General features: G+C 35.6%; 1 protein-coding gene across 2 annotated transcripts in view; it reads right to left on the bottom strand.

The window, feature by feature from the left end:
- Nucleotides 1–13,804, bottom strand: part of KLHL2 (kelch like family member 2) — a 135,703-nt gene that overhangs the window by 107,472 nt on the left and 14,427 nt on the right. For both annotated transcript variants that reach the window (XM_031942981.1, XM_031942979.1), the window contains exon 2: nt 12,261–12,386. In XM_031942981.1, the coding sequence (XP_031798841.1) occupies nt 12,261–12,298 (38 nt within the window). In that variant the 5' untranslated portion in view covers nt 12,299–12,386. The remainder of the gene's footprint in view (nt 1–12,260; nt 12,387–13,804) is intronic.

Below are 13,804 nucleotides of genomic sequence, written 5' to 3'. Positions count from 1 at the left end.
TAAGCTGCTATGATTATTCCCATTCTGCAAATGGGAAACTAAGGCAAATAAAAGTTAATTGATTTGTCCATGATTATCCAGCTAGTAAGTTATTGAGGCTGGATTTCAACTTTGGTGTTGTCAGGGAGAGTGGCACATAGCTAGGACATGTCACTGGAACTTGAATCCCAGGGTTTTCTGATTCCAAGGTCACTTCCTTATGCTCCTTTTTTTTTTTTTTTTTTTTTTTTTTTTTGCAATATTCCTTAGATACCTTAAAATCAATGAAATAAAGCCTTGAACGAAGAAGACAAGTATAATTCAAACTTTTCACTTCAATTCACTCCAAAATGGGGAAGCCAAACAAGCTTTGCAAAAAAAAAAGCTACTTTCCACTAGGTCAAGGATGGCAAGAAACTTTAATGATCATTTTCACTAAACTGAAATTTCCTGGTAAGATGACTCATTGTAGGGCTGAGTTCAAACCCAGGCCCAATCTGAGGCTGGAATGAAAATATCTTAAAAAATTTAATTCAGTCCCAAATTCTTTCTGATTTTCCCATCCCCTCCCCTACAGACTGAGAAAGTAAAAAATCCAGTAAGAATTATGGGAGTGTAGAAGCTTGCATCTTAATGGTTGTAGCAAGGAGAAACTCCCAAATACTGCCTGTCAAATTTATCTTATTATGAAGGAGTGAATCCAGAATAGTATCATTCCCCCCAAGTATTCACAGATGTCTGAAGCTAAGGGTTTTTTTTTTCCTTGTCAAATTCCCAGAACCCAATACTTTCAAAGTATTACCTTGAGACACCATCTTCAAATTTTCCCCATTAAGTCTAGATGCTGAAATTAAGATAGAAGGGGTTGAAATACCAAATATGAACAAGGAAGGGAGAAGGCTGTGACTTTTGAGGACTGAATTAGGATTTTAAAATGAATCTAACCATCAGAGGTAGTAACTTTTAATCAAAAAGTCTGGCACATGAAATTCAATAATATAATTATAAGTAGTTAATAGTGCTCAGGTTAGAGTCAGGATAGATCTGAACTCAAATCTGGCCTCAAACACTTAATAGCCGTGTGACTCTGGGCAAGGTATTAACCCATTTCCCTTAGTTTTCTCAACTGTAAAATGAGATAATAATAGTACTTTCCTCCCAGTGTTGCTGTGAGACTCACAGTAACCATAAAGTGCTTAGCATAGTGCCTGATATATAATAAATACTATATTAACATTAGTTGTTATTATATATTTATTATTGTAATATATTTATATTATTTATGTATAATTACATATTGTATATAATAACCGAATTATAATTATCATTCTTAATAATTATTAATACTGTCAGGAGAGTATATATACATAAGGAGTGAAACAAAACAATTGTTTTAGATTCAGAGGGCCTGGTTTTGCCTCTTACTATGTAGATGACCTCGGGTAAGTTATTAAACTTCATGAAGGCTGTTTCCTCATTTGTAGAAAAGGGAATTGGACTAAAAGCTCCCTTCCAGCTCAAACCCTACACAGGTACACAGATACAATAAGGACAAAGGGTGAGTTCTAAGGCAGAAACAGATAAAGGCTGATTACAAATGAGCAATGTCAGTCACCAGTTAAAGAAGCAAATATAATTCATTTAGTCCAAATGTCCATTTAAAAAAAAAAAACAAAAAACTAAGACCCAAAAGAATTGAGGAACTGAAATTTAAGGTCACCAAGAAAGTTAGTGGCAAAGCAACTATATTTTACTAAGTGAAGGATGGCAAAAACCCTTAGAGATTATCTCCTCTAAAACCTGAAATTTCCTAGTGAGAGAACTTCATTCAAGTCAATATAGGGATAGAGTTCAAGTCCAGGCCCTATGATGTCCAGCCCTTAAAGTCCAGCAGTAGTTTTTCTCTTAGGTGACAGCAGCATTGTTATTAGCAATAGTGCAGTGGTTAAGAATGCCTTAGTCATGCATCAAGCCTCGAACATAGATTTTTTAATATGATGAAGACATAAAAATATCAATTCCAGGATTAGCAGAATAAATATGGGAACACAGAGCAACCAGATAAAATTTCCCCATAATATTCCCAACCTCCAGAAGTGGTAACTCACTCAAGTATTTATAGAAAAGGGAAAATGCTGGATCTAAGACTGGCTGTCACCTTGTTGTTTTGAGGACTCACCCTGACTAGCAGTCATGGAGGAGTTGACATGGCAAGTTTCTGGCAAGCAGGGAAGGATTTAGACCAACTAGGTGGAAGACTTGATTCTTATGCATCTGCTACCCATGTTCCCTCCAAGGACAGTGGGGAAGGGAAAGAAGAGTCATCACAGTAAGACTTTTTGGTTCTGCCACAATGTTTAGTGCTTATCCTAAGGTAGATTTTATTCTCACTAGATGGGTAAGTTTGTGATGGCCTATCACTGAAATTCAGCCCAGTACATAAATGTATTATATAAACAGTGAAAAAATACATCTCAGAACACTCCTGTTATGTTCCAAAAAAGTCTACTTCATTTTTCTTCAGTAGACTAAAGCATCTACTATGTGTTAAGCTGTATCCTAGGTATTAGATATACAAAGACAAAGACTCAAATAATTCCTACTTTTAAAAAGCTTGCATTTGATGGGAAAGTTGCTTAATCGTTCCCTATTCTCTTTAGTAGAAAGGATACTGGATGTAGAATCACTGATAAACTTTTTTTTTTTTTTTTTTTTACTATAGTGGGAACTGAAAATAATGGTACTAGGACATGGTTGGTAGTTGTCCTTTGTGCTAGAAGAGAACCAAAATGACATTACTGTGTTTGGATCAAGGTACAGTGTGTCCAACTGACTGAACAAACCAATATGAACCAGAGGGTCTACCATGAGTCAGGCACAAATAGTCCATATGACAAATGATATGGTTTTAAGAAGGTACCTTTAGTCAATGACAATAAAAAGGAATAAAAACTCAAAAGTCTTCTAAAATGATTCAGGAACACTTTTATGACTGTTACTGGAGAAATAATCTTCCCAAGTACAGAAAGACTCAATGGTCATAAGATCAATAATACATTTTTGTTGGTCATAACAACTCATGAAAGTTGTTTTGTACAGAAGACCTCAAGTGTGGTTCAGTAGAAGAAGTACCTGTCCATGCTTATGAAATCAGGGATCTTTTGTAGAAAATAAAGAAAATAATAAGGCTGCTGAGAACATGAAAAGATTAAACAACTTTTCCACCAGAATGAAAGCTTTTTAAGAGTAGCGATTATTTGAGTCTTTTTATTCAATACTTAGCTAGCACCTAGTAGGTGCTTAGCACACAGAAGAAAAATGAAGTAGACTTTTCGGGAATATAACAAGAATATTCTGAGAGATAAATTTTCTCAATATTTATACTGATTATCATCCTATGGTCCTTTAAGAGAAAGTATTTAAAATCTAAGATAACAGTAGCTCAAAATGTATCATTTTATGTCTTATATGAACTGATGCAGAGTGAAATATGAAGAGCCAAAAGAATATGAATATATATATTCATGAATATATATATATATATGCAGTGACTATGAGAGTAAATTTTTAAAAACATATTTAAAATGAAGAAAAATTCTGAGTATTATAACGTACAGAGGGAGGAAAAAAGAAAAGAGACACCATCATTCTACTTCCCTTTGGCAGTAATAAGTAGGGGACAATGGGAATGGAATGTTGCATGTACTATCAAAAAGTATATTGACTGATTTTACTCCATTTTTTCCCTTTCTTATGAAAGAAAACTCATTTTTCAGAGGATAGGGAGGTAAAAATCTATCTAGAAATGATTAATATGAAAATAAAAGGCATCAGTAAAACATATTTAAAAGAAGTAAAAACAAATGTACTTCCCCTTCTATTGCCCTAATCCTGAAGATTATAATCAAATTCTTTAATGCTCACAAAGTACTTTACATATATTTTCCTCATTTGATGCCCACCACAACCCCATACACTTTGCTGTTATTATCCCCATGGTTCAGATAAAGAAACTTAGGATCAGACAGATTAAGTGACTTGCCCCAATCACACAGCTAGTAAATGAAGAAAGTGGATTTTGAATTTGGGTCTTCCTGATCCCAAGCCCAGTGCTGTAGCTATTACACTAATTTATATGCCACATGAAGAAACAAGTCCAATATAGCCTGATTTGGGGGAATCTTGTTAGAGATACCACAAGTATCCTCAAAGCTTCTCCTCTGTTAGAATATACTCTGTAGTGGGCCTTGAGTATCCAATTTGTATGCAGCTGACCTGTCTATCAGCTCTCCAGGGTAGTAAAATTCACATTAGTCAATATAAGTGATTTATGAGTAGTTTTTATAAGGCTGGCTGGAAAAGAGGATGAAACTAGTGACTAATTAGGTGCTGGAGTTCTTTATGAATAATTTGTCCAAACTATCCCGGCTTCCACTTATCATAGAAAGCTGGGCCTTGGCTATAGTTTTAGTCTCGGTGCTGGAGCTGGAGTCCCCAATCATTATCAAGTTTTTAACATCATCATGGAGACAGCATTATGAAAATACATCCCACCAAATTTTTTTTAAAACTGATAACAAGAAGAAAGTTGTAAAGGTAAGGTAATAAGAGAAAAATAATTCTTTATACCTTGCATTCTACAATATAGGACATCCACCAAAATGGGAATGCACAGGAAACACAGGCTCCTCCTATTTATATAGCCTCAGTGAGCCCCAGTCCAGAGAGACACAATAGAAAGGGCCAAAGCAGGACATCCTCTCCTCTACAGTGACCTAAAGAATACCATCACATCAGCCTTCCAGTTCATTACTCAGTGATAACTGCCAAAACAAATCTGATAGTCTGGGTACTAAGGGAATTGAGGTGGTGGGAATTGGGTGAACCACACTGACTCCATCTTGTGATTCAATTCTGGAGCTAGCTCAGTTCTCTTTTTATTCAGTTATGGAACTAATCCAATTTTTATCTTGTGAGAAAACTTTATTCACTTGTGGGAATTGCGAGAGGGCTTTGGTACATTGTTGGAACCTAGCCCTGCATGTCTGGATAGCTGGACCACTTCTACCTGCTGCCCAGAGACCCTTAACTAAGGACATAAATATGTTGACCAAAAAACCCAGACAGATCCCAAGACTGATACATGGAGTTTTCTCATAATTATATATCTCAAGGAACCCATATGTCTTATCTGAAAACTGGCTCCATACTGATCAGTTATTGTTTCTATGTTCTTTTGATTATATACAGACACTTTGGAGTAGTGGGACACTTCTTTTGCTAAAGTCAGGGAATTAATCTTGTTCACTCTTCCCTTCCCAACTGGGAAAGTCCCTAATCTTTCTTCCAATTAGAAATCAGATTACCTAATATCATATATAGTCTGGTTAATTGCTTCCCTTTAACTAATAGGATTTATCTGATTGTTTTTAATGTGCAAAAATCTATCTTCCCCTGTATTCAGGGTTCAGTCCTAAGCTGAAGAAAAATCTTGGTCCTGATATATTGGGCAAATGGTATGTGTGGCTTGATTCATATGCTTTATAATCCCACACTCTTCACAGTACCATTAAATTCTGCAGAGTTTAAACTAAATTTTCTATGTGCAACAGACTTCTTAAAAGTATGACTTGCTTTATGCTCTATTTTACAGTCAAGTAAATTCAGAGTATTCAGAGTGAAAAACCTGGAGTCAGATTCAAATTTTGCCCCAGACACTGGTCATATGACTTTTGGCAAATAACAACTCTTTCAGCCTCAATTTTCTAATCTGTAAAATCTAGCATAACAATACTCATCTCATAAAGCTATTGTGAAGATCAAGAGATACCATTTGTAAAGAGCGTTGTTTTGCAAACCTTGGCACTATATAAATGCTAGCTATTATTATTATCATTAATATTATTTTATCTCCCATGGTACCTTTCACACTTGAAGTCCAGCCAAGAACATAATCACTCCTTGAACAAAGCTTAGCCAAGTTTCATAGTAAGTTACATGTTATCTCACAGACTCACTGTTTCATTCTTTCCTGAAGTACCAATCAAGCTTTTTATTGAGCACCTACTATTTACAAAAATTTATATATGCTCCTTCAGTAATGTCTTTGTAAATGGGACATAGGAAACACTTAATAAATGTTTTCTTGGTTAGCAGCCTGTTGATTGTCAAGTACTAAGCCCTGGAGAGAGAAATACAAAAGTAAAATTCTCCCTCACTCAAAAAACTTACATTCATTTTTATTATAGCACTCCCCTGCTTAATAATCATCAATGATTCCCCATACTTAAGAGAACCTAGTCTGAACTCTAGTCTTGACATTCAAGACCTTCATTCATCAAATGTTAACAACTTAATCATATTTTTCTCCATTTCCCATTTTCTCTATGGTATCTGACTAAGCCTGTTTTATCATTTTTTCTGGACTAAGATCTCCCATTTCCTACTTTCACATCATTAGAATTTTCTTCTCTTTCCCCTCTATCTTTTCTAATCCTATGATGCAGTGGGGATAGAGCTAAATTTGGAATTAGAACAGCTGGACTCAAATCCCTGCTCTACTATCTACAACCTATATCACTTTGGACAAGTCCCTTCACCTCTGTAAAATGAAGGGATCTTCTAGCTCTAAACCAATGACCCTGTGATCTTATAATTCCTTCTAGAGTGCAGGTAAAGTTCTCCTTCCTTCAGGACACCTATTCTGACTATTATAGCCCAAATACCTTTGCATAGAGGGGGAAAGGAAGGGCAAGGGCATAAGCATTTAAGAACTTACTCTATGCCAGGCACTGTCCTAAGCATTTTACAATTATTATCTCATTGGATTCTCAACACAAACCCTGGGAAGTAGGTTCTATTAGTCTCCCCATTTTACAGATGAGGAAACTGAGGGAACCAGAGATTGAAGTAACTTGCTTAAGATCACAAAGCCAGTAAGTGTTTGAGGCTGAATTGTCTGGCTTGATGGATTATCTCATTTTACAAGCAACAGCATCATATCCAGGCCTGGGACTCTTCTCTACTGTATGTAGCTAGCTGCCCTGTGTATGAGTGTATATGTATAAGTTCATATTTACAATACATATTGCATGTATTTGTGTGTGTGTGTGTGTGTGTGTATATATTAATGTGTGTATGTTCATTCCTTGTCTGTATGTGCAGATATATATCCTACAAACATGCTTGTGTGTACTCGCATTTAATGTGTACATATAAGGATATGTGTGTCTATATGTATGCTTTATATTTGCATATATACATTGTATATTTGTAAATATATTAACATGTGTGTGTATATATATATATTCTTTATGTCTATATGCATAGCTATATATCCTACAAACACATCTGTGTATATATGCATTTAATGTGAATATGCAGATATAAAAATATATGTCTACATGCATCATTTATATCTGTGTATGCACATTATATATATTTATATATATATATATATTCTTTATGTCTGTATGCACAGATATACATCCTACAAACATGTTTGTGTATATATGAATTTAATGTGAATATACAGTTATAAAAATATATGTCTATATGCATCATTTATATCGGTGTATGCATATTATTTATATTTGTATATATATATTAATATGAATATATATATTCTTTATGTCTGTATGCACAGATATATATCCTACAAACATGTTTGTGTATAAATGAATTTAATGTATATATAAAGATATGTGTCTATATATTTTATATTTGCATATGCACATTGTATATATGTTTTATATATTGTATGTATATACATTCTTTATGTCTATATGCACAGATATACATCCTACAAATGTTTGTGTATAGGCATTTAATGTGTATATACAAAGATATAAAGTTATGTGTCTACAAGTATGTTTTACATCTATATATATTGTATATATTAACGTGTGTATATACATATTTTATGCTTGTATGCACACATACGTCCTACAGACATATCTGTGTGTATTGCATCCAATGTGTGCACGTGTAGATATAAATACATACACATATATGTGTGTGTATATATATGTATATATGGAGACAGAGAAGAGGAAAAGGGAGGGAAGGAGAATCACATGTACAAAAATACTTATAGTAGCTATATTTGAAATAGGAAAGAAGTCGATGCTAAGGGGATTTGGGGTTGATCGGAAAGGCTCAACAAATCGAACACAATGAAATCCTGTTGTGGCAAAGAAATTACCAAAGTGGCGGCATCAGAGAAGCTTTGGGAGTCATGATGAACCGAGGCAGAGTGATAGGAGCAGAACCAGAAGAACCATTTAACTAACAACAGAACATTGTAAACTTCCCAGGGCTGATGTTGAGAATCCAATGAGATAACAATTGTAAAGTACTAACAATAAAACATTGTAAACTCAGGCATCTTTGAAGGGCTGCAGAGCTCCAATCAGTCTGTGCAATGACCTCCAAGGCAAGCCTACAGAGAGAAGCCACATGGTCTTCAGATGCAAAATGAGATAAAGAGTTTTGGACACAGCCAGTGGAGCAACATTTTTGCCTTTGTATATTTATTTCTGGGTGTTGTTTTTCTGTTTTCCCTCATGGGCAGGGGTAGTGTTATGTGGGAGGCAAAAATAAATTTTTTTTTAATTGAAAAAACAAAATGCAATTTGAAAATAAAGAAAATGAGGGAGCTGGTCTGCAGAACATGCCCCTTCTTGCAACGCCTGTGCTCTTCCCATCCCCCAGTTGGAGAGCAGCCTCTGGAGGAGCTCCTGTAAGTAGCAAAGGGGAAATTGTCCCTTCCCAGAAGCCAGGAAATCACTTTCGGCCACCACCACCCTGGCTGGGGGAAGTTGTTGCAAGGGCAGGAAATAACTAATGAGTTTGGGCTGTGTAACAAACAGCAAATTTCAGAGATTTCCATGTTAGTTTTGAGAAGCACTCAAAATAGATGGCATGGGACAAGGCATGAGGAGGAAGGGGGAGAGACCACAGAGCCACCAAGATTTTGATGAATTTCAGTGAGCGTGCTATAGTAGACCAAGGTTTGGAATTATAGTCACTAAACACCAAATTCAAATGCAGCTTCAGACACTTACTAGCTTGTTAATTTGTATTTGCCTCATTTTTTTTTCACCTGTAAAATGGATTGACAATAGCAGTTACTTCTCGGGGTTGTGGTAAAGGTCATACCTGACACATTGTAAGCACTACATAAATGTTAGCTATTATTACTTAATCTGTTTGCCTCAGTTTCCTTCTCTATAAAATAAAGATAGCAATTACTTCCAAAGATTATGATGATCATGAGATAATTGACTTAGTACAGAGTAAACCCTATATAAATGTTTGCTTTTATTTTCGTTGTTGCTACATTTGCTGTTATCGTTGTTATTATTAGCTTCATGACATTATTATTAATCTATTATTAGTTATATGACATAGGCAAGTCATTTCAACTTTCTATACCTCAGGCTTTATTTCTAAGGTCCCTCTCACTTTTAAATCTATGAGCCCTATGAAATGACATTAGTTCTAATAATCTAAAACCAATTTATTTTTTACAACAGAATAATCTTATGCTAAACCGAGCATACTATCATTTTCCTGTCCTATTGGAGAGACGCTGATGTGACATGTCATTGGCAGCCTGGGAGGTGTAATTCACACAATTTCTCTTTGGGGAGTCAGCATCCTTTATTTGTATCTAGAAGCTCATGAAGTGACAATTAGTGTGACTGACCCAAAGGACATGGGGTACTGTTCAATATCTTTACCCTCGGTGCCTGAAATGGGGCAAAAGTATGCTCCTGAGGTGGCCAGAGCTAAGACACGGCTTCACACAGAGGAAGCTTTAGGGAAACCTTGTAGATGAGCAAACAAGAACCTCTCCTACCACTTAATGAGGCATCCCTTATGGAGCAGAAACCTGCTCAGCTATGGGAGGGCAGAGCAAATAAGGCCCTCAATTTTTACAGAAGGTGAGTGGGAAAAGGGAAGACTGCTCCTCAATTCACAAAGGTGGAAACTAAGGAATGAAAGGGGACTTGTTTAAAGGTTTATATTTCTTTTAAGTTTAATCTTTCTAAGATGAAATGGAAAAAAGAGGAATGAAGAGAAGAAAAGCAATTAACAATACCAGATAGGTATTTAAATACCTATTTAAATTAAATTAAAGAACTTAAAAACAAAAATGAAATCGTATTTTATAATAAAAGAGTTAGAAAGCTAGCATTGAAGCCAAGAAGAGCTGGGTCCAAGTGTCCCTTCTGATGTACACTGGCTGTGTAACTCTAATAGACAACAGTCTACTGTTATGGGAGATGCCCATTCCAGTTACAGAGTTTTGAAAGAAGATTTGAACTCAGGTCTTCTTGCCTTCAAAGTCCTCTAAAACTGTTAGCTATAGAAAATATCTGTATTGATATAGAGAGTATCCTCATTAGGAAGTTCCCTCTAGTTTGGCTATAGATAAGAGTGCTGGGCCATCTTCCCAAGTTCAAATCTGGAGGCAGCTAGATGGGTCAATGGACACAGGAGGACCTGAATTCAAATCCAGCCTCAGACACTTAACACTTCCTAGCTGTGTAACCTCAATTTACATACACACATATGAAAAAGTACAAAAAAGTTCAAAATTGGCCTCAGTTACATACCACTGTTGTGAAGTTAGGCTACTCATATAACCCTATTTTCCTCAATTCCTCATTTATAAAATGACCTGGAGAAGGAAACAGCAAATCACTCTCATTTCTTTACCAAGAAAATCTCAAATAGGGCCATCAAGTCATATTTGAGTACAAAATGACTAAACAACAATGCCAATGAAATCATGGGGCTAGTACCAATTCTTAAATTTGTGTGGGGGGGTTTTAACTTCTTTTCAGAACCCTTCATGGTTACTCTATTTTACAGTCCAATACCTTGCCTGTTACAATAGGATTAAAAAGGGAAGGAACCCAAGCAGATCTAGTGACTAGCACTTACATACATGGAATCACACCTTTTAAAAATGCAAGCAGGAAATATTTCTGAAGTAGTTTGCAAACCTCAAAGGTCTATAAAAATGTTAGTTGTCACCATTATTATGACAATAACTTTCAATAGAATTGGTTTCTTTGAGTATCTTGTATACTTTTATGCATTTAAATAAACATCAGCCTGAGAAGGAGGCCAGAGGCTTCACCGGATTGCCAAAAGGTTAAAAAAAAAAAAACTCACTATTTTAAACAGACATCACTAGGCATATAAAACTGAAGAGGAAGGAAAATAGTGCTTTTCAAAACGCTACAACAATCTGATCATCCGGTATGATTTTTTTTGAAGCTGGAGCACACTGTACTTTTCATCCCCAAAGATAACTATGTTTTAATTATCCTGCTATAATAATCCTTTTCTCTGTCAATCAATTTATTTGAATCACCTTACCAATGAGACAACTCTGAGAAAAAAACTCTCTAGTGTTCTCAGATCAAGATGTTATTTTTATATGTTCTTGGCAATGAGTTTCACTTGACATTATAAAAGGAAGTCCTTAGACTGGGACATCTTAAGCCTTTTTATGTCGTGGACCTCTGCACCATTCTGATGAGGTCTATGGATTCTTTCTTAGAATGATGTTTTTGTTGTTTGCTATTCATTTGTTTCAACACTGTGTGACTCTTCATGACCCCATTCGGGGTTTTCTTGGCAGAGATACTAGAGTAGTTTTCATTTTCCTCTCCAGCTCATTTTACAGAGGAGGAAACTGAGACAAATAGGGGCTTGCACAGGATCACACAACTAGTAGATATCTGAGGCCAGATTTGAATTCAGGAAGATGTGTCTACCACCTAGCTGTCCTTAATGTTTTTATATGTATAAAGTAAAATACATTGAATTATAAAAGAAACCAATTATTTTTAAGTAATTGTCAATCTATTAGAAAAAAAAGTTCATATACCCTAGCTTACGAGCTCCTTTCTTAGATCAGATGCACTATTACCACTTATAATAACTAACATGCACATATTACATATATATCCTCTTGCTCCAAAGTAATAACTCTCTGAAGTAAGTATTGCAGGTTATCATCAGCCCCATTTTACAAATGAGAGAATTTAGGATTCTGACTGTGTCCCAGATTCAAACCATGGTTTTTCTCACTATTTCATAGCACTCTTTAAACAAGATTTTTCTCTTTTGAAATCTGTTTACTCCAAATTCTCCTTAGAACAAGAATGAACAAAGTGACAAACATGGCAACGAGTGAATAGCAAAGACAGACCCAGAAACCCAACTGAGAGCAGAAAGCATGTGTGTTAATAGAGCAATACCTTCTTAATTCATTCATGACTTTAAAAGCTTTCTTCATGTGCCAAGGATTCACTGTCACGGGGCAGTGTTTTTCTGTATTATCATCTTTCCCATCGGGGGGCTTCTGGGAATTCTGCTTTGGGCACCTGTAAATAAGACAATAAGAACAACCAAAAGTCATTAATCAAGAAAAGGGAGCTCCCCGTTCTCAAGCTTTTACACAGAAAAGATGCTGTCGGAATGCTTCACCCACCCAAGGAAGCACTAATTACATTACCCTGACATTTAAGGAAATGTTACAATTTAGAAGGTTATTGTATAGGCAATCTCTTTCCCTAATAATATAAATCACAATTTACACAGCCTCAAAAATGTCAATGACATGATATGATACAATTTGGTTTCATATAAGAGATTGTGTGACAGATCAATTCCTTTTAAGAAAAATTTGAAAGTGGCTGCAGTGTGTTTTAAGGTTTATAAAATATTTCCCATATGTAATTTCATTTAAGCCTCACAATTACCCTGCAAGGTTACTACAGTATATCCATTTTATTTTATTTTTTAAAAGTATTCGAACTCTATCTCATCTTGGCTGGAAACATAGCAGTCATTCACAGAAACAACCTAATCACTAATTAGCATTGAAACTTTGATCTGGCACGGGAACTCTGATGTATTCAGCTTTCAAAGTAGGCCAAATGGCCCCATCCATATGCAATCTGGTGGTCCCCTTCTTCCAGGAGGTTCATCATATTAGTTCCCCAATTAAGTGTGGATACCCGATTGGCTATAAACCACTGCGGCTCGGAACTCCTGAGTCGAGCAATCCACCAGTTCCCATCTTTCTAGTTTGCTAAACTACAAAAGTATGTTACCAAGTCTGGCCTTATTGCACCTATTTCACAGATGAAGAATCTTTAAAGATATAGAGGCTGATTCACAAACTTCTTTTGACAAGCCAAGAATGGAATCAAGATTTGTACAAACCAGAAATCTGATCTAGATTTTGCTATGGCCCCCCTTCGGGGCCCTTTAGTCAACCTCTCTAGAAGCAATTCTATCCCACTCCAACTCCCAATAAATTTTGAACTTCATATTTAAAATTATCTGGAACATTTCATATTATTCATCACACACACAACATACACATGCACAAACCTATATCTTAGCAATTAGGAAAGGACGGTAAAAAATTAAGGTGATAAATTAAATCTAAGAAAATAAAGGCAAGTGAATGAATAAGTACTTAATAAATATATTTTTATGTACCAAATACTATGTTTAGCACTGGGGATACAAATACAAGCAAACAAAACATCTGCTCTGAGAGAGGCTTATATTCTAACAAGGGATGAAACTCTATTTGGACCTATATTTCCTCCCTCCCTCATTCCTCTCCACACTCCAATTTGGCAGGGAAATTGCATCCTTAAAATGTTCTTACAATAATTCCCCCCTCCTCTTCTTGGCCTTTTTCTCTAAATATTTCCCTTCCTCTAGTCCCCAACAACAGCAACTTTAGCACAAAAATTCAGCAGAAGTTTATCGGCCAGTTGACAGT

Source organism: Sarcophilus harrisii, chromosome 6, assembly GCF_902635505.1.
Source record: "Sarcophilus harrisii chromosome 6, mSarHar1.11, whole genome shotgun sequence".
NCBI classification, from domain to species: Eukaryota; Metazoa; Chordata; class Mammalia; order Dasyuromorphia; family Dasyuridae; genus Sarcophilus; species Sarcophilus harrisii.
Note: the sequence above shows the minus strand (reverse complement) of the source record. Positions and strands in the feature narration are given on the sequence as shown.